Genomic DNA, 22585 nt, shown 5'->3' on the forward strand with positions numbered 1-22585 from the left:
GTTTGTGCATGCAGTCCAGTCCTGTCCAGTCCTTAGGGGATAGGTGTTTGCAGGCATCCTAAGATTCCACCCAAGGGAGCATCCTCATTGGCAGTCTCTGCAGAAGCCAATGGACCAACGCATACTTAATTTGTGCAGGGAGCTTGTCCTGCTGTTGCCAGCACTATATCTTTCCTGTGGTCACAATGAAGGCCCTAGTCTTTTGGGCTGTCAATCCAGCACTTTTCACCCACACAAAATTCACTAAATGCCATTGTGAAATAAAAACAAACCAGAAAAACAGAAGTGTCTTCATCATGTGATGCGAGTGTTTTCTCAGCACGCACGTTCAAGATGTACTGTATTATCCAAGCCATTGTAAGTGTAGTACATTAGCGAGCTCATAAGAATATCTCACTGGGGAGCTTTTAGTGTGAATTCAGCGTTTCGTTGAGTAACATTCTGCATTATCACCTCTAAAATCATATAAAATCCTCAGCAGGAGTGAGGACAGATTTGGCCAATACGTTTCCCAGGGAAACCTGTTCTCTCTCTCTCTCTCTCTCTGCTCTTTGAGTCCTTCTATCCCCAAGTCAGCTCTTCCCCGACACTAAGTTTTACATAATATACCAATCTCCTAGAACTGGAAGGGACCTTGAAAGGTCATCAAGTCCAGCCCCCTGCCTTGACTAGCAGGACCAAGTACTGATTTTGCCCCAGATCCCTAAATGGCCCCCTCAAGGACTGAACTTACAAGCCTGGGTTTAGCAGGCCAATGCTCAAACCACTGAGCTAATATCAAGACTTTGCCCTTCTGCAGCACCCTCCCAATCCAAGGATTTAATAGCACTTCGCACACGTGATGATTGTCATGTTGGCTGACACCAAGGACTGAACTGTGGACCTCTAGAGCTAAAATCATAAGTCCACAGCCTGAGCTAAAGAACCTGATTCTGTGGCAGGGGCTGTATCAGACTCATCCTCTGCGAATGGGGGACACCTAAGCACATGCTGGTTATATGTGCACATCAGTGGAGTTACTTTCACTGTCCCTGGGATACCTTTGTTGCAAAGCCAAGTTTTCAAAGCAGCTTTAACTCTGTGTTTAGCTTTGTGTGTCCAAACTCGAGCACCCCTCACAATGGATTCTGAATGCAAACGATATTCGCACAGAGATTGGAAAGTTAAGGAGCTACTGCTACAGTGGAGAGTTAGGCCATGGCTACACTTACAGTTCTGCAGCGCTGGTAGTTACAGCTGTGTTAGTGCAGCTGTGTAGGGCCAGCGCTGCAGTGTGGCCACATTTGCAGCACTTGCAGCGCTGTTGGGAGTGGTGCATTGTGGGCAGCTATCCCACAGAGCACCTCGTCCCATTTTGGCGCTGTGGCTTGTGGGAAGGGGAAGGAAGTGTGCGGGTCTTTCCGCTTCCTGTTCCAACGCTCCGTGGTGCTTTGCTACACATTCCGAGCAGTTTGGCGGCATTGTGAGTCTGCAGCGTGATTTCTGAGATTTCTGTTACAAATGGAGCCTGAGCTGCTGAGGGCCTTGTTGATGAATGTTGCCAGCACATCGCGCATGGCAGTGGAGCTATTCCTTCAGCTGCAAAGTGAGAGTGAGGAGTCAGACGATGATATTGAAACGCCTGACGCTCAAGACACTCAATTGCTTGTGGCAGTAACAGACGTGCTCATCACCGTGGAACGGCGCCTTTGGGCTCGGGAAACCAGCACTGAGTGGTGGGATCACATCGTCCTGCAAGCCTGGGATGACGAGCAGTGGCTGCAGAACTTTCGGATGAGAAAAGCCACTTTCATGGGACTGTGTGCTGAGCTCACCCCTACCCTGCGGCACAGGGACACGAGATTGAGAGCTGCCCTGCCAGTGGAGAAGCGGGTGGCTATTGCAATCTGGAAGCTGGCAACTCCAGACAGCTACCGATCGGTGGCGAACCAGTTTGGAGTGGGAAAGTCCACCGTTGGAATGGTGCTGATGCAAGTTTGCACAGCCATTAATCGCACCCTGCTAAGAAGAACTGTGACTCTGGGGAACGTGCAGGACATTGTGGATGGCTTTGCAGAAATGGGTTTCCCTAACTGTGGAGGGGCAATAGATGGGACGCATATTCCTATTCTGTCACCACCCCACCTGGCATCAGAGTACGTTAATCGCAAGGGGTATTTCTCCGTGGTTCTGCAAGCGCTTGTGGATCACCGTGGGCGTTTCACTGACATTTACTCAGGATGGCCTGGAAAGGTGCACGATCCACGCATCTTTCGGAACAGTGCCCTGTTCAGGAGGCTGAGGGCCGGGACTTTTTTCCCAGACCGCAAGATCACAGTAGGGGACGTCGAAATGCCTACTGTGATCCTTGGAGACCCCGCTTACCCCTTAATGCCATAGCTCATGAAATCGTATACAGGGAAGCTTGACAGGAGCAAGGACCGGTTCAACTACAGGCTGAGCCGGTGCAGAATGACTGTGGAGTGTGCTTTTGGCTGTTTGAAAGCCCGCTGGAGGTGTCTTTATGGGAAGCTAGATTTGGGGGAAAGCAGCATCTCCGCTATTATATCCGCGTGCTGTACCCTCCATAAAATTTGTGAAGGGAAGGGTGAAAGATTCAGTGAGGAATGGACCTCCGAGGTTCGACGCCTAGAGGATGAATTTGCACAGCCAGAGAGCAGGGCTACTAGAGAGGCCCAGGAAAGGGCTTCAAGGATTAGGGATGCCTTAAGGGAGCAATTTGATGCTGAGAGCCAACAGTAATGTTTGGTGCCTTTGCTGTGCTCCTTTCTACCTTGGGGTACAATATTTACCACTTCCTGCAATAATAAAACATATTGTAAAAGCCATACAATCCTTTATTCAAAGTACAGTACATAAAAGGACAAGGCGGTAGGGTGGTGGACTGTACATTCAGAGGTTTGAATATGTCCTGTTTGGATTACTGTTCAATGTCTGCTGCACTTCAGGATTACTATGCTGCAGGGTAATGGGGGTGGAATGCACAGGGTAAGAATTGTAGTTATCAGGGCTGGTAGGTGATCGTACAGGTGTTGGGGGCAGCTGGGGGTAACAAGAAACTGGCTGCTGGAGAAAGGTGCTTTGTGCAAATACTGGGGAACAAGAAAGAGAGCTTTGGGAGGGGTGTGGGTTACCACAGTACAGATCTGCCTGCATGGCTATGAGAGACTCGAAAGACTCAGTTTGGCGAGCCAGGAGGCTTATCATCTGCTTTGAGGTTTTTTTGGTAGCCAATTCCTTTCTCCTGCTTTCTGTTTGCCTCCACTCATACATTTTCTCTCTCCATTCCTGCGTCTTCCTACTTTCTCTGTTGTAGTGAATCATAACTGCTTTGATCAATTCTTCTTTTGATTTTCGCGGATTTTTTTCTCAAGTTCTGCAGCCGACGTGAGGCCGGTGATCCAGCTGCATTAGTCAAGGTCACTAAAAAAAACATAGATAGAAACATGTAATACACAGAGGCTACATTGTTTATCATCACACAGTGAAGGAGTTTTTAGACTTTTTGTAGCATCCTTCCCGCATACCTAACATAACACAGAGAGACCAGGGAAGCGAAGGCATGGAGAGCAATGGGGTGGAGTGTTTCTGCCCCGAGTGCACCTGGTAGGGGGAATTGACCGATGGGTCACTGGGGTTTATCTGCACTGGGTACAGGAGGTAGCTGGTGTCCTGCACAGGGGACAGTAGTGAACAGGAAGGTGGCGAGCTGCTGGCGGGGGGGGCGGTCCGCATAACTGCCGGCCTGCTGGTGAGGGGGGGGGGAACCGCATAGCTGTGCTGGCTGCCTGCTGGGAAGGGGGGGGGGGGGAGACCGGAGGGCACCGCGGGGCTGGCTATGTGCTGGAAGGGCATGGGGAGACCGGAATGCACCGCGGGGCTGGGGGGGACCGCGAACCTGGCGCCCTGCACTCAAGTATCCCTAAATTCTCAACAGGGTTTCCTACTGCCAGACATATCACTGCTGCGTGTTACCTGGGAAGAGAGGGAGGGTCTTCTACAGCAATGTGGATTCCGCCCTGGCCCCTATGCAGCTTGCCTGTGTGCAGCCATGGTCCCCCCACCCCTCGCTGCACAGTGGATAGGGTGAGTTAGCCTGACCGGGACAAGGACCACGGTGGATCTCCCGATAAACTTGAGAAAGCAAATTGCGCATGCTCTGGCTGCAACTTTTCAAGAGATTACCGAGGCAGATTACAGAGACGTGATAGAGCAAATCAATAGGCTATTCCACGTTTAGGCATGCAGGCAGCCATAACCCAAACCCTCCTCTCCCAAAACATAAAAATCTGCTTACCACGAGCACACTCCGCAGCTTCTTCTTCACCAGCAACTTCCCGCTGCTGCGACTGGCTAGCCTCCTCCTGGCTTGAGAAGAGCTCCCGGCTGCATGCCTCCTGGGACTCCGGGGTGTCTTCCTCCACGCCAGTAGCCTCACTGTCGGCTTCCTCTACACCCTCCCCCACTTCTCCCTGCTCTGAACTCTCCATCGTGGTCCTCGGATTGGCAGTGGGGTCACACCCAAGTATGGCATCCAGCTCCTTGTAAAAACAGCAGGCTGTGGGGGCAGCTCCTGAGCGGCGATTTCCCTCACAGGCTTTGCAGTAAGCACTCCTCAGCTCTTTTATTTTGACCCTGCACTGCAACGCGTCCTGTTCATGGCCCCTTTTCAGCAAGGACTGCGATATCTGCCCATAGGTATCATAATTTCTCCGGCTGGAGCGCAGCTGTGCTTGCACAGCTTCCTCATCCCAAACACTGATGAGGTCCTGCAGCTCGGAATTGTTCCATGCTGGGGCTCGTTTGGGGCGTGGAGGCATGGTCACTGATTGATTGAATGATTGATTGCACTCCACACCTGGCTGAGCAAACAGGAAGGGGATTTTTAAAATTCCCGGGGCATTTAAAGGTGGGGTCAGCTGAGCCCAGGGCAGTGGAGTGTGCATGATTACCAGAGAGGCTTCTAAGGTATGCTGGGATACCTCCTTATACCACGGAGGTCAATAAAAGCGCTGGTGGGTGTCACGGAGTCACCGGGCGATGCTCTGGAACTGCTCCCCACCAAGCCAGGCAGGACTTTGGGGAGCCTCCTCTCCCTTGGAGCAGACTTGTTCAGGGCAAGAAGCTCACACAGCTTCACCTCCTGGGTCTCTCCTTGGAGCATTCAGCATCCTCTGCCCCTCCGTGCGCTTCCCACAGCGAGTCCACCCCAGCGGGGTCCTGGGGAAGCCACCGGGTTCTGCACCCCCACTTTGCAGTCAGACGTGACTCTCAGCCAGCCAGTAAAACAGAGGTTTATTCGATGACAGGAACAGGGTCTAAAACAGAGCTTGTAGATACAGCGAACCGGACCCCTCGGCTGGGTCCATTCTGGGGGGCAGTGAGCCAGACCCCCCAGGTCTCCCTTCCACCCTTGACCCCAGCCAGGTCCAGACTAACAAGCCCTCCCAGCCCCTCCTCTCTGCTTAGCCCCTTTCCCGGGCCAGGAGGTCACCTGATCCCTTTGTCTCCAACACCTTCAGCTGGCACCTTTGCAGAGGAGGGGCCCAGGCCATCCGTTGCTAGGAGACAGAGTGCCAGGCATTTAGGTGCACTGGCCATTGCTCTGCCAGATACTTAAGAACTGCCATGGGGACACTGAGGCACCAATACAGTATTCAGAGAAAACATTAAGAACTTTCCCAGTTCGTCACAGTGGGCATCCACACTTGCTGACCAGCGCTTGAATCCCTACACCCGAGGCTCGACCGGGTGTACAGCCAGCGCTGCAACCAGGGAGTTACAGCGCTGGCCGTGCTTTGCAAGTGTGGCCACATCCTAATTTGCAGCGCTGTAACCCCCTCACCAGCGCTGCAACTCTCTAGTGTAGCCATGGCCTTAGACCCAATATGCATGGGCCACTCTGAGGTTTTGGGCCTGGAAAAAACAGAGGAGCCCAAATCTGTATGTGGACATCTTCAACAGGCAGTTTAAATTCAGCAGCCCTGAATAATATTTTTATTGTTTCCATCAGTTGGTTCAACAGGATTTCCCGTTAGAGGAGCACCAGTTTAACCACACCTCAAATCGCACATACATGAGAAGAGATCTATCGAAACAACTCACACAACACATGGTTCCAAAGCAGCAAAGCCTCCATCTGCCTGCAGCACTCTAACCCAATCAAAGGAATGGCATTAGTAGCTCCACACAACTTCACAGTCCCTTATCCCAGCATTCTCACACATTGTCAATGCCTGCCTGGGGTGGACAAACCCATTTGGAGCAGAATATACACACTCTCCCCCTTTCTACCTGCCCACTGGCCCATTTTTAACTCAGAACCATTATGCTTTTCAGAAGCATTCACTTCCCATCCCTGCCAGAACCAGAACTGGCAGTGCCAAGACACAGCCAGAGGCTGCTCACATGTGATTTCCAGTCCAATCCTCAGATTCTAGCAGTTCAGATCAGCATCCAAACCAAACTGAACCTTCTGAGGTTTACACATCACTGAGTATTCCTGGTGATCATGGTTATATAAGAATGCACGAGAAATTCTGGGCCACATCCTCCTCTGGTCAGGGTGCTCTATAGGGCAATAGTGGAACACTGGTGAGGGTTTTCTCTGCTCTGCAATTCTTGTTGGCAAGACAGAACTTCATGCAGTGGGGGTACAGTGGACCACATGCTGCTAAGCCTTGAGAAAGAAGCAGTATCATGTCCCGTTAGATGCACTGAAAATGCAGCGTGTGTGATAGCCAGCTGGGGAGCTCGCAATAACCCATCACCAGCAAGTCACACTTCTTGGGGGAGTGTCCAGGGCCGCCCAGAGGATTCAGGGGGCCTGGGGAAAAGCAATTTTGGGGGCCCCCTTCCATAAAAAAGAGTTGCAAAAGTATAGAATACTATATTCTTGCGGGGGGCCCTGCAGGACCCGGGGCAAATTGCGGTCCTGGGAGTGTCTGTTGGCACAGAAGTGGGTCTGCCTACATAGCGCTATGGGTCACCTGTACCGGGGAGCTGCCCCAGCTTCAGCAGCAGCAGCGGCCAGACACCAGCATAGCTGTATCAGGTCAAATCGCAAGGGCAGAAAGGCAAAAAATGGCATTTGCATCATTGCTGCTCAATCCAGTTTCAAGCACCGCTGCCAATTGCAGCTTGTAGCCAGTCAACCTGTCTGCACTCTAGGGGGTTGCATGCTGCAAGCAACTGCACCAGTGGCTGAAATCCCCAAGGTGCGAAAGGTGACAGCTGGAGTCTGGGACCTGACAGGAATGGAGGAAAGAAAAGAGGCTCCCTGTACTCTCTCATGTGTTAGAACCAATGCTCAGCAGAGAGCTGGGTCTAGCACGTAGCTTTCTGCAATCTCTCTCACACCCCATGACACACTCCAGCCAGCAGGGCTATTCCACTTCACGCTGGGTCTATCAGCTGGGTCTACCACTTATCCGGGGGAGCCCAGCATTTTGACAGCACAGTGACAGTGATTAATGAAACAGTCACAGGACAGTAACTTTTTATCAGAGGGTGTGTGTTCACCTTAACGAAGGCAGAGAATAACCCCACAGGCCACGGCTTCCTTTCAGATTTCCTCTGCCTGGCCCCCACATGACGAAGCCAAAAGAAACTGTATGGCTGGTCCCCTTATTTTGATTCCTAAAATCACAACAATAGCAATACATCAACACATGGATGTTTAAGTCTCCCATATTGCTTCTGAGAACACCCACCAAGGAGATGTCACTAAGGACAGCACATTAGTGGGAGAAGGTGTCTGTAAGAAGAATTATCCTTTCAAAATGAAATGCAAAGCCACCTAACCAGATCTGCTATGCAATTTTACCTGGAAGAATGAACAGTCTATGAGGTGGCTCTGTCTATCCTAGTATGTACGTGCCCCCCCCCCTCCACCATCATCACTCTTTGCTTCACCCCCACCCAACTAAAATCTGTTTTCAGGGCCTGATTTTTAAAGGGTATTCAACTCAGCCACCAATTTTGAGCCTGCAATTTACACAAGGAGCAATTCTACAGGTGCAATTTATTCCATTTAGCATCTAATGACTTGCTTTGCAGGCACAATCAGTGAGTTAAATCTCTAAATGCTGTAAACCACACCTGTAAAATTGGAACAGTTTTTAAAAGCCAGGCCATAAATACTTGAATTAACAGAGTTCAACTCAATCAGACTTAGATTTCTCTAATGCATCACATGTCATTCAGAAACTTAACAGAGGAAATGACTTTTTTTTTTTGTTCATTTTGTTTTGCAAGGCTGCCCTCTAACTTTCTCATCTTCCTCAGACGAGCACTTACTGTGACAATGCCCATGCCAAACAGACAGTGCCCATCTTTCTTTATTGGACTGAGTCAATGACATCTGATTCTATGGAGGGTTTAGTACTGTTCATATACCAGGCAGGGCCAATAAACCTACTGAGTAGAAAGGCATGAAGGTCCTAGCTAAATCCATCCATAGCTGTGATAAACCTGGACCATCCATGTCACAGTAGAGGGAAACTGAGGAAGAAGTGGGAACTGGGAAGCAGGAAGGGAGAAAAGCAAGAACTTTCTTTGAGCACATTACACACATGCATCCAGAAAAAAAGAAAATCAAAATAATTAAATGAAGACCCAATTCTACAGTCTGCCCTCAGACACCACGCCTAGTGAAGTCAACTTTAATGGGCCTTCTGCTGTCCAAGGAAGGACTTCTGGATGGGCGCAGGGCATATCTATACTGCTAAGAAAAGCCCATGGTGCCAAGCCTCTGAACCTGGGTTAACTGTGGGGTAACAATAGCACTGTAGACTCCCTGCTTCACTGGAGCCTGGGCTCCAAGACTCTCCCCACTTGCGGGGTTCCACAGCCCAGGTTCCGGCGGGAGCAGGAACGTCTACATTGCTATTTTTAGACCCAACTGACCCCGGCTAAAAGACACTGCAGCATGAGTTTTTCTTTGTGGTGTAGACACTCTCAGAGATCTCTTACCAAATACAACTCACCATCTGTTATTACACTTAGAGACCCTGATTGAGATTGGAGCCCCAGAGTGCTAGGGACTGTGCACACAGCCAGATACTGCCCCTGCCTCAAAGAACTGACTATCGAAATAGACAAAGGGTTGAGGGCGGGGAGGGAGCCAGAGAGGTGAAGTGCCCTGCTCAGGGTCACCCAGCAGGGCAGTGGGTGAGCTGGGAACAGAGCCCTTTTCTTCTGATCCCAGTACATTACCCTCACCATGCTGTCTGCATAACGTAACTCCAAACCTACCCTTTTCTAGCAGTATTTCATTATAGCCACCCATTTAAACGGCATCTTTTATCTCGGCACAGATTGATGGAGAATTATTAATACAACTTCTGATTTGTCTCCAGCAAGCCTTTGCAGGATGATCAGATTACTATTAGCGCTATCAGTGAAACACTGTTAGACTCCAAGAGAACAAATATGAGCTGCCACCACAGCTCACAGTAACACTCAACTAAGATATCAAACGAGAAGGTATGTAAAGTAAATGCTGGCTGTGCAAGGGAAATAAGCATTGCATGAAAAGGTAGAGAGAGAAAAGATGGGAGGAGAGAAGTCATAAGAGGAGGCTGAGCATTTTCTTTCAAAGTACTTTTTTTGTAAATGAAAAATGGCTCCCCTCACCCCCCACAAAAACCCTGACATTTCCATGCAAAGTATCCATTTCTGATTAAATGTTTCAGGTTTTCATAACCAAACCAAACTTTTTTTTGCTTTCTTCTGCAAGAAATGGAAACACTTCTAATGGAAATCAAAACATTTCCCTGTTTTTGGCAACTAAAACCAGAAACAATTCTGCAACTCTCTCCCCTTCCCCATCCAGTTTCCATCTGAAATTTTTCAATTCCTGACAACAAAAATGTTTTTGGTCCCCTGAATACCTGAAAACTTATGAAGAAAATTTTCAGCCAAAACAAAAAACTTGTTCTTCGTTCTAGTGAAAACTTTCAATGAAAATTTCACAGCCAGATGCAGTCAGGCTACGTAATGATGATACTATAAAGGAGGGGAACATTAGTCATAACATATTATAATCACACCACCTAAGTCTTTTTATAGCACTTCTCATCCACAGATCTCAAAGCACTTTACAAAGGAGGTCAGTATCACCATCCCCATTTTACAAAAGAGGAAACTGAGGCACAGAGTGGGGAAGGGACTTACCTAAGGTCATCCAGCTGGCCAGTGGCTAAGATGAGAATAAAACCCAGGTCCTCCCGAGTCCTAACCCAGTGTTCTGTCAATGACAAGGCCCACTACTCATGATTCAAACCCAGAATGCTGATCCTATCTGAGTGTGAACCATCTCATGCAGCTTGTGAGGTATTGCTAAACTGCAGTTAAACCAATTGGCTGACCAGCACAGCCACAGATCCTGTGGAGTATTAGCTCGTTATAACCACCTTTTTCACCTTCGTAGCTCATTTCCTGCATCCAATCACTACAGATGAGTAATTACAAACCCAGCCACAATAACTCTAACCAAGGCAAGCAAGCAAGTAGGAGAGACAGAGCTCATTTCCTCTGGGGTTGAACAGTGACTGCTCTCTAATTACACTGAAAATACAGTGGCTCTTCACTATCAGCTGCAGCATATTTTACTACTGGTCTCACCTAGGCAGTTACTCAGGGATAGATCTCTCACACATGCACATTTCACTTACGCACAATACTCCAAATCAGTGCAGTTTTGTTCAGACTCCTCTTGTAGCAAGGACAAAGCTCTCCCGATTATGTGCTACAGAAATTGAGAAGGGGGTGGGGTAAGTGTGAGTGAAGGTGGGCAGAAATCCCTCCTGAATGGCTCCAGCAATGCACCTCTTATGCAATTCAATGTTATTGCTCAAGTTGGAAACCAGTTCTACAGGTTAATAACACTGCTAAGGCTGAGCAGAGGGTGGTTCACTTTTAAACACACTGCTCTGGCAATAGCACTGAATTCATAGTCTCCAAATATCTTTTTCCTTTGAATTGTAATGTTTGTAAAAAAATCTACCTGCATGTACGTACCTTTGTGTGCAAAGACTCTCAAATTGAAATGCAGCCACTTCTGATGTAGAACACATCACCAGCACACAGCAACAATACACAATAGTAGAGCCAAAGAACATCATATCAGACAAACCAAATGGGGAATTTTAGATAGGCAAAACTGTGACTCACTTGGAATATGGCCAGGACATCCCTGTGACTACAAAATAAATGTCATGGTATTATCAGTGACTGCTAGCTGTCTCACAGAAAGACAACACCTTCAGCATCACAGAGCTCTTGACAACATGCTGGGTTGCTCTATCCATACCGAATCAGAGGAAAGAATGACACTTATTGGATCAAACACCCACCTCTATCACCCGCACCTCCACCTAACCACACTGGATTTGTCTGGAAATCACTGATCAAACCTGACTACCTGTCACAAGATTTGAGCCTAAATGAGTATAGTTGCTTAGTTTTTTCACATCACCCTGTATATGTTACCCTGCAGAGAGCTCTGCAAAACGGCAGGTTTGTGCTTTGAGAAAATGAGAGAATTAATGTGGAAAAAAATTAGGACAGAAAAACCCTGTTTGTTTTTTTGGGGGGGAGGAGATAAGAACCTAGAAAAAAGTGCTTTGGGATTCCCTGGGGTGACACGCAATATATAAATAAAATGCGTTAAAAAACAACAACTGTATTCTTCTCAGTATTAATTCATATAAAGGCCTGGATGAGGGAAAAAAGGGGAATTTCTTTTTGGAAATATCAAAATGGCTGGTTTTAGCATTACCAAAATGAAATGCTTCCATTTTTCATTCAAGACAGACATTTTACTTCAGAATTTCACTCAATTTTATTTAAAAAAAATCTCACCAACACTTTAAAAAAAAAAAAAAAAGAAGTAGAACTTCAAAATTGAAATGTTACGTTTTCAGGTCAACCTGGAATGAAAGTTTTCTTGACATTTCTCTCCACCAGAAACTTTGAAACACTTCCATTTAGGGCTGACCTGAAACAAGTTTTTTTTTATTTTCAGCTCTGCACCCACGCCAAAATAGTCATTGTACAGATCACTGGTTCCAATTTATCGCAGATGTTAACTAAGAAGTCGTTACCATCTGAAGCCTTGATTTAGAATTGCACTTAAGCACATGCTTAATTTAAAGTATGTGCTTAAATCCCATCCAAGTCAGTGGGACACAAATATGTGTTTAAGTGCTTTCCTGAACTGGCGCCTGAAGGTGGCTCAGTGAGTTACAGGAAAATTATTTAGAATTCTAGTCTAGTTTCTAATGGGCCATCTAATACTACCAAAACCACCATTATATTTGGCTGGCTGGCCAGAGAGCCCTTTGCTTGGATAGAATGCAAAGTGAATAGTCTTCTCACTCATAAGCTTTGTCTTACAAGGAGAAAAGGTGTGTTCTTACCTTGTGTTAGTTACCACATGTTAAATTAATGAAGACAAGGAGATTTGTAGTTTTCACACAAGTTAGCAAGTTGTGGTGAACACTAGGCTCCTGCAGTCTTAACTTTGACTTGCTAAAGTGCAAAAACTATCAACTGCCTTGTCTACACTAGGGCTTTACCCTGTGTTGCTAATGAGTGGTATCTAACGCAAGGTAAGAACTTATCTTTTTTTCCCTAGAGAAGACGCATCCTTAGGACATGTCTACACTACACCTTATGTCGGCAAAACTTTCCTTGTTTAGGGGTGTGTGAAAAAACGAGCTACCGCCACTCATTTAGTGGTTTTATGTCAACAGGAGAGCTCTCTCTGTCGGCACAGAGCAGCTACACTGCTGCATCAGCATAGCTGTGCCACTGGAAGTTCACTAGTGTAGACCTCTCTATAGCCCAGAGCCAGGCACACTAGCTACATATTGTGAGGAGAAACTTGCACTGCCACTACATTGCCACTGCCCGTGCTGTTCCGGTTCTGTGAGTAAATCTAGGACCTCCTTTCCCAGGGCTGTGAATCTAGCACCTTTCACCAGGGCTAGATTCACTTCATTTATTGATCACATTATTTATGAAGAGAAACCCACCCCACAGAAATTAGAGAAGTTACCATTCCATCAGAAGCCCTAATGGTTTTTACATCCACTTTAAAATACCCTGCCCATCTCTCCTCAAATACCTCCCTCACACACTGGGATTTTATCCAAGTCTTTTATAGCGGGAAATGGAATATTTTAGTTGTTTAGTTGCTTTATGCAAGAGCAAATGTCTCTCTCTCAGTAAGCAGGATGCAAGCAATTGCGACAGCAGACATCTAGAGCACAGTGCATTGTAAATACTGTGCAGGAATAGCTCAGAAAGGAAAGAGTTGCTCGTATTGATGTTATTTTGCAACCCAGACATTTAGGGTTTTGTAAAATCTTCTGCAAATATGAACCAATTTACATTGTGCATGTTTTAGATTCAGGCTAATTTTAACTTGGAGTGTGGGGGAGAGGGGGTAATTTGGAAACAAACAAGCCAAAATTAGCCTGTTTTTACTAAATATTGTCCTATTTTTGTCCAAAGCATTACAATTTTATTTTGTAAAACTGGAACATGTTAAATGATTCTAAACAAAACGTGAATGTTTTTTATTTAAAAAGAGATTTTAATTGAGCTATTTATTTTCGTAAGCATCTAGTACAGAAATATTAATCAGATTCACCTCTTCAAAATAAAAAGGATCACAAGAATTTGTGAAAAACATGCTAATGATAATCAGCTTATGCATCTGACCTCTCCAACCTGCCCCAACCCTGAGCTGTAAAGAACTGCCTAGAAATGAAGTCTGAAGTATAGTTGCAGCTGTGTCAGTCCCAGGACATTAGAGAGACAACGGCAAGTGAGGTAGGAGCACCGTCAGCTTTTTTGGCACCTAGGCAGCAGAAGGTCCCGCCCCCAAAATACCGCATCTGACAGAGGTGGCGGAAGGTCCCGCACCTGAAATACCGACGACGACCGGGGAAGCCGAAGATCCGGCCACCATGGCTGCCACCCCCCAAATGTTAGTGTCCTAGGCGACCGCCTAGGTCACCTAATGGGTGTGCCAGCCCTGAAGTGAGGTAGTATCTTTTATTGGACCAACTTCTGTCAGAGAGAGAGAAGTTTTTGAGGCACGGAGAGGGGATTAGTAAATTACAGATTGTTGTAATAAGCCATCCTATGCCATTAACCCCCTCTTTCTGTCCTATGACTGCAGAGGCATTCATGAGCCATTCTACCTTGAATGATCTCTTAAAATATGTGCTAATTGCTTACGCCAAACAATCTGTTCCACTTTGCAAGTCCAATTTTTGACCAGTCTTTCCCACAGATGCCCCAGGCCCAAGTCCCATGTTCTCTTTGCTAGTAGGAGTATAAGAAACCTCAGGGCATGTCTTCACTACCAAAAGTGGCTTGTGTAGTCTCTCCCAGCGCTCTAAAAAACCCACTGCCCTAAGGGGAATAGCTACCAACGACGAGTGCTGGTGCACTGTCTACACTGGCGCTTAACAGCACTGAAACTGGCAGTGCTCAGGGAGGTGTTTTTTCACACCCCTGGGTGGGAAAGTTGCAGCGCTATCAAGTGCCAGTGTAGACAAGCCTTAAGTGGCTACATTTGCAGCTTTGGATCCTATTTAACACTGCCCATATTTTCCACATGGATCTGCTGAGTCAACTCTCAGGAGGTGGGGGGAATGCAGATTTGCAAGCACTTTGCTAAACCACTTCCACATGGAGGGTCTAATAGAAAATGACCCTAGGGGAATGTGAGCTCAGGTCAAGCCTGACATCACAAAGACTCCCTGGAAAGCTATCCACTGAACCGGATTCAAGGGTGGTACTCTATTTTCTCTCTACATAGGACAGCAAAGCATGGTTTCCTGTTATGAGTCCTTTCAGGCTACTCCCTTCCCTTCCTCCTCTTGTTCCTGACCCCATCCGTCTGTCTTCAGGATAGCAGGACTTCCTCTTCTGATATTACCAAAGCCTTCCTTATGATAGCCACTGTCCTTTGCCAGCTGGTAGTCTGAAACAGACTGCAATAGCGGCATACACTGTGTCCCTCTGCCAGGTGGCTTTACGTGCCTTCCCTCTGTCGTGCTCAGAGCTTGGACTGGTTAGTGTTGGAAGAGAATGGTGCTCATTAAGGAATCTCACGTGGTCAAATTTTGAATCTGTTCAAATGTTATAGGTTCAAAAGTTGGCCCTGGGAGCTATTCCTGGCTCTGCCTCAGCCTACTGTGTTTCTGTGGACAATTCCCTCCCTCTCTCCCGAGTGCCTCATCTTTGCCATCTTTAAAATAGGCAGACATCATTAGCCCTTTTTTGTAAAGCAGTTTGAGCTCTGCACTGGAAGCAGTGTGTAAGATGAAAGGTACTATCATCAGCAGCTCTGTGTTCCACTTAAGAGAGACGGGAAAAGGGCAAAGAGAAAATAAATCCACTATTGGGAAGAAAAGAAAGTAGGTAGTGTGAACAAACAACGGCGATACCGAAGCAAGGAGAGAAATTTTTTTTCATCATCAGTACAATTTTGTATACAGGGCACCCATTCATATAGATTGGTGTGTAGGTATCGGGTACCTTCATCCCCAAGCCAGAGCACAGGTTTTAATTTTTGTGTAGGTCTACACTGCAATATAAAACCTGCCGTTGGCCAAGGCCAGCTGACTCGAGCTTGTGGGGCTGAGGCTATGCACACACGACCGCTTACATCAGTGTAAGTCATGTGGCTCAGGGGTGCGAATAGGCCACCACCCGAACGATCTAAGTTACACTGAACTAAGCAGGACAGAGCTATGTCGGTGGGAGAAGCTCTTTTGCTGCAGAAGCTACCGCCACTTGTGGGGGCTGGAGTAATGAAGTCGACAGGAGAGCTCTCCCCCATCGGCATAGAGTGTCTGTGGTAACAGCACCACAGCAGCACTGTTGTAAGCTCTGCAGTATAGCCCTAGCCTAAGGCTGTGGCTGTTTAAATGCAATGCAGACTTCCAGGGTCAGTGACTCTCCCACCTCACAGGGTCCTCTACAGGACGAGCTACAGCCCAAGCCCAGAAGTCTACACTGCAATTAAACAGCCCCTTAGCCTGAGTCCCACAAGCCTGTATCAGTTGGCATGGGCCAGTCACGGGTGTCTAATTGCAGTGTGGACATACCCCTAGAAATTTGAGTTTTTTAAACATGATTCAGGTTTGTTTGTTTTTTAAACCAAAAGAAACAAAGACAATTTGACCTAGTATTATAAACCTATTTCTCCTCTCCTCCCCAGTTTCTGAGGTTTAAAAAGCATTCACAACTCCAGGAGCCTCTCTCTGCCCCAAGCACTGTTCCAGTCCCACCTCCTTCACAATTCTGCACAATGGAATCACCTTTTGCAGGGCCCAGCTTATAACAATCAGATTGACTGATCACAGCTGCCCTGGCTCAACTAGCCAAGAGAATTCTATAACACATCTAAATATCAGCCAGCCTTATCCACTCTCTGCACAGCAAAGGCTACAGGCAGGAAATGAAAGGAACCTCAAGATAAAACACCCAAACAGAGCAACACTCATGCACAAGCCTCAAGGATAATTCAGCACAAATTAATATTATTTACATAGCAGCAAGTGCATGTAGCACTTTAAAAAGAAAAAGGCTCAACTCTCAATTTAAGCATCATCAGGAGATAATGGAAGTTCTAGGGTCAACATGGTTACATGCCTATCACTCAAAAATACTGAGCAAACAGCAATCGTGATCCATCTGTCAGCATGGCCCGTCGCTGTCACAGAATCCTCGTTAACAGAGATTACTACATTTTGACGGCTGAGGCATTAGAATTCAGGGGATTTTGCCACATGAGGCATTACAGTACTTCTCAGAGCATATTACTGGTATGCATATGAAGTCCTAATTAGCACAAAAAATAAAACAACTCAGGTTTCCTCTCTTCTCTGCCAGGATACCAGGCACCTGTGTTACCCAGGAACATTTGGGCACAGAGACTGAGAACAAGTGCAAGTCAATTCTAATGTGTTTAGACAGAGTGATTTGAGAGACAGTTAGCACGTGTGCGGATGAGTGTATGAATTCAGAAGCATATGGCTTGCCTTTGGAAGATTTCTTTTCTTCCTCCTCTGTTCAGGTTTGCAATACCATCAGGCCCAAAAGAACTTTCTATGGTATTTTGTCTGATCAGCTAAGAGGTCTTTTTTTTTTTTTTAAATGAGAAATTAGCCTGATTATTTGATGAGTGATAAGAACTAACAAAGGATGTCATATTATTTTTATTCCTCCAAGTTAAGGAGGTTTTAAATTAATTAGCTGCTCATTAACATGCGGGATTAAACACCATGAAAACTGAAATCCTACCTTTATCCATAGAGCAGGGACAGGATGAGCAGCCTTTCTCCCCACATCACCCCCAGCGATAACTGGAAGGACCACCTCTGGGGGATCAGAGGCTATTTCTGTCTCTCAGGCCTTTTCATTGGAAGAGGACGGATGAAGTAATAGTTTAAGGAAGAAGATTAGGAGATGCAAGCTGTACTTCTGCCTCTGCTGCAGGCTTCCTGTGTAACCTTGGTCAAGTCACTAACTCTGTGCTTCAATTTTCCCCATTTGCAAGATGCAGACAATAAAAATTAGCTTAAACACTTGAGGGTCCACCCTTACTTACGTGAACAGCCACTTACTCAGTGAATAGTCCTATTAACCCTGTACAAATACTCATATGGTAAGTCACTACTCAACCTAAGTCAGAATGGCAGGATCAGGCCCTCCCCGTGTTTTTAAATCCTTGGGGTGGAGGTGCTAAAGAGGTGCAGACACACTGAGAACCAGACCGAAACCACCAATTTGTCACAGGTAGGACACTGATCACTCATCGGATGGGAACAATTTTCAGAGCAGCAAAGAGCAAGAAGATATTTCTTTGCCAAAGCAACATTTGGTTGCCGACAAAGACTGCTGCATTCTCAATCTGGGAAAAGGCTATGACATCTAAATGGTATGTTTTCTGACAGCCTGCCTGGTTTGCCACAGAAATCAATACTAATACTTCTCACAATTAATATATGAGATGCCTTCTAGGAGCCCAGCTCTTTCTCCACTTGCTTCTTGTAAATAATCTGTAAAAGCTTCTCATCCAGTGAGAGGAGTGAAGATTAAATATTTGCTTTGGAGGGTGCTATTTTCTGCCAGAATGTTTTACTGGAGGGGCGTCTAATGGTGAGCTGAGAATCTCTTCCTTGGAGCAGAATAAATTAATAAAAATAACTCCTGTAGAGGAGGGCCCAACAGATACCCAGTGCCACTCTGGGCATAACTGATTGATACCACTTCTAATTAGCAACATTTGTAAAGTTCAGGCCTTCTGTTCCTGACATGTGTCACGCATATCGGTTTAGCTGAACTCTGCCATTCCAAGAGGCGAGCAGCTTGTGGAGTATTAGCAAGCCAGGGATGGCAGACAATTTGCTCTTGAACCCATTCTTAGAATGCAGACTGTGGGCCATTCCCACCCAGTGCCACGCACCACTAACTCTTAGTGCATTGCAAGGATCTCGCTCTAAATGGAGCCATTTAGTGCTAGCCTGCAAACCTCTCTGCAATTTGCTGGTTTGCTACTGGACTGGCATTCCCACCACTGCCATTGGAGCTACATCGGAAAAGTTTTAGAAAAGCCCTACGGTAGGTTATTTTTATTATTTGTATAGCAATAGTATCCAGGAGCCCCAGTCATAGACCGGGACCCCATCGGACTAGGAGCTGTATAACTCAGAACAAAAAAAAGCAGTCCTTGCCCCACAGAACTTACAATCGAAGAGCAGGCCTAGGATTCCATTCACTCCTTTCTGGGAGACACAGTGTATTCCTACTCTAGATGTACACTCCTGAACAGGGCTATCGAACAGAAAAACCCACGTGCAACAGCAGAAGCACCCTCCTTTTATGACTCCAGCAAACAAATTTGGCATCAGCTTCCCGAACAAGCTCTTTTTCTCCCTAATATCGATTTTCTCTATGACTGTCAACTCGCTAAACCCAGGGTTGTGAGTTCAATCCTTGAGGGGGCCATTTAGGGATCTGCGGCAAAAAATCTGGGGATTGATCCTGCTTGGAGCAGAGGGTTGGACTAGATGATCTCCTGAGGTCCCTTCCAACCCTGATATTCTACGAAACTCCTCCCCAACAAAATCCAACACTTTGTTATGACCATCCACCTGGGGCTGCCCCTCAAAGTCACCAAATTCAGCCACTTGGCCCAAGTGTCAATCAAGACCACACCACACCCAGGTCAAAATATACAGGTTTATCCTGTGGTTGATCAGATCCGTATGTGGTTGTTTGCAATACAACAAGGAAGTGCACTTAGATTTTAACAATCCTTCTCACTACAACACAAGGACAAAGGTGCCTGATAGTGGCTGAAAGTCAAATGTGTCTGTTTTCATCAACTAACCCAATAGGATGCTGAGCTAAGCGGGTGCAATGGCTGTTAACCCTTTCTGCAGTTCTCAGTGCCGTCTTTATGTCAATCAAGTTAATGGTTTCATATCATCATGCCCCTTGTGCTACAGATGATTATGAGACCACATGATCAGCATGTTCTGTGCACAACGCTGTAAGTGATGAATACCACCTGTCCACTCCCTTTCAGCAGAATTTTGAGTAATAGGGCCCCATTGCTGACCTATGCCATACTCTCCCTAATACAAGTGAAGGTGGCTGTCTCTCTTACTGTAGATTGGTACTTCTTTGCCTTGATTCAATTCCCCGAAGCTACTTGAACAGAGTCATTCACTCGCTCTCCCTGTTGTACCAACGCCATCCCTACTGTATGCGCTGGTAAGCAGACGCTGCAGCCAGCTTCGCCAGCTCTGCTCCAGTGCCAGTGCACACTTGGATGCTGCAAACGAAGCCACTGCTAGCCATAAACCAAACACAGCCAGTCAGAGTTAGGAACAATTTGAAAGCCAATTATGATTTAACAAAGCAAATATGTTCATACAAGGGCAGCATGACCTTCACTCGAGAAACCTTACAAAACACCCCCTAAGGAAGGGAAAAGAAACCTAACAGCCGGGAAACACGCACACTCTTACCTGTCTGTAGCAAGCCAGCGCCACTGTCTTTAACTCCAAAATGCTGCTGGATATCTAGTAATACACCTGCAGAGAAAATGGGGAGAAGAAATTCAGTGCCTTTGTCCTGTGAAATGCGAAGCAGAGATATGTGGTTTTGGCCAGCAACAGTAGGGCCTGCTAAGCCTGCAGCAACTCACAACACGCAGCAACATTCAAAACCTGTGCACTGACTTCATCTTTCTTGTGCAGGTTTGTTACTTTTGGGGTAATTGGGGCAAGTAAACTACCAATAAGTATCAGCAGGTTAATCGAGTGCAAAATGTTCACAATGAAACCCGAATGCATAAGAACCTCCTTTGCCCTGTTCCTTATTTATGATTTATGTTGCTGTAGCACCAACACCTAAGTGCTGTACAGACACACGGGGAGAGGGGGTCTCTCACCCAGAAGAGCTCACACTTTAACAAGCAAGACAAAGGGTGAGAGAGGAAACAGAGGCATGGAAGTCAAGTGACTTGCTTAAGGTTATGTAACAGGTCAATGGTAGAGCCAGCATGAAAATCCATGTTTCTTGATCACCAGTCTAGTGTCCTGTCTTTTCAAGCAAACCTGGGACTAGTTTCAAGTGACACTCTGTTGGGAGGCAGTGCAACCTTGTGTACAGGACTTGTAATAGGCGACCCACTCAGACTTGGGCAAATCCCCTCTCTGAGCCTTGGTTTCACCATTTATCCAGCTCTGGTGAACTCTTGTTTCTCATATTTTTTGGGAAAAGAAATGACATCAACGGTTTAGTAAAAGGGGAAAAAGTGACAGGACATTTTAAAATAACTGAACAAAATACATCAACATGCACCCACCCACAGTCTAAATACACTGGAGTGTTACATGTATATTTTGTAAGAAGTAGCTACCTTGTCCATCTAGCTTCTCATACTGCAACCAGCAAAGGGATACAAAGGCCTCACAAATTTAGCCATGTGAATGATGTAGTATAATCATTGTGTCCAGCCAGGCTTTGCAAGCCATAACTCAAGCTGTGCTGAGTTGTGGCAGCATAGGCTTTTACAGTTACTTATGATGGGCAAATATCTCCAAAGGTTCAGAGGTTTCATTTGGGTCAGATAAGGATCCAAAGGCTTCCATGCTTGTCCAAAGTTGAAGCAAAGTTACTCCAACTTCTCTGGCCTGGAACATGCACACTCACTTGCTTTCTCAGTTTCTAGCACTTCCTTGTTTTGGCCAGATAGAAAACAGCACATAAATAGCCTAACTTGTGAAACTGCTGCTTGTGGCTTCTACCAAAATTAGGAAATACACCGAAACCGCTCTTCAAGAAACTGGAAAGTTTTCCCAACTACATTCAACACCTAAACAAGTTCAGATCCAACTCAAAAGCTGGCCCTAGGTTTTATCCAGAAGGATTCTGCTCATCCTTAAGGGTCATTAGAAGCAACTCTCAGAGTTAACTGGATCTCATTGGCCACAAAATATCTTAACTTTCAGAACAGCCAGGAATCATGCCAAACAACAAGAACAAAGACAGATGAAACAGAAACAAGTATTTCCAGAAGGCACCTGGGACGGTAGCAGGAAAACTCATGGATTAAAGAAAAACGTAAAAAGGAACAAAGAGGAAGACAAAACAAACTCACTGTGTCTCCCAACTGGGTCACCTAATAATGCACCATTTACTCCAGACAATAGCATTCAGATTGCTTTTTAGAATGACTCCAATCTCTGTCCAGCAACAATAATTTAGTCTCATAGCTTCCACAAGTTCCTTTCCTTAATTTTCTGAATGACAGAGAGCTTTATATGTCTGCCCCGAGGTAGCATCTCCCTTCATTTCCATTATTCTACCCCAGCCTCACATTGCTTTCAAAGCATTGCTGTGTTTTACTATTTCAGGGTGTACACAATTCTACCAGTCCCTCCAGCGCTTTTGTTTTGCTACTGGATCACAGATAAATCTCCACTGTGTCACAATTCTTCAATTACCTTCCCTAGGCTCATCTCATTCCTATCTTTCCACCATCCTTTGCTGCTTGCTTCCTTTTTTGATTCGTTATTAACTGAAGTATAGTCATCTAGGCAGAATCTGAGGGATGAAAATAATTTTGCATCTACATAGTGTAAGCCACTGGGGTCAGTGTGTGTTCTATGCTCCCTTTGATGTCTGAGCCAAAGAGGATACAAGTCTGTTACAGCTAAAGGGCCTGGCTCTCTAACTCAAGCTGTCATGATTCCAGCATTTGGTTCAATCCCTGATGTTGGCCAAATTGTGAGTATCACGTAAGTGGGGGTTTGTTTGGGAACAGACAAGACAGATGCATTCAAGGAGGGTATAACTACAGTTTGCTCTTTCCAAAAATGAATCCCATCAACATCCCCAAAAAGAAGGTAAATTATTACCCTATATTCTCTATAGGGTGAAGAATACCACCTCTACTTAGCTACGCCAGAGTTTACCATCACCCCTCAATCTTGCTCAGCTGTCACGACAGGAACTGAACCTACTCCTGCCCATACTTAGT

The 22585-nt window shown here is 46.1% G+C and overlaps 1 protein-coding gene across 1 annotated transcript in view; it reads right to left on the reverse strand.

Moving 5' to 3' along the window:
- SPNS2 (sphingolipid transporter 2) overlaps positions 1 to 22585 on the reverse strand; it is a 165482-nt gene that overhangs the window by 96875 nt on the left and 46022 nt on the right. Inside the window, exon 2 of the mRNA XM_030536898.1 lies at positions 20067 to 20132. Coding sequence (XP_030392758.1) covers positions 20067 to 20132 — 66 coding nt within the window. The remainder of the gene's footprint in view (positions 1 to 20066; positions 20133 to 22585) is intronic.

The sequence above is a fragment of the Gopherus evgoodei genome, chromosome 17 (genome assembly GCF_007399415.2).
Source record: "Gopherus evgoodei ecotype Sinaloan lineage chromosome 17, rGopEvg1_v1.p, whole genome shotgun sequence".
Lineage (NCBI taxonomy): Eukaryota > Metazoa > Chordata > Testudines > Testudinidae > Gopherus > Gopherus evgoodei.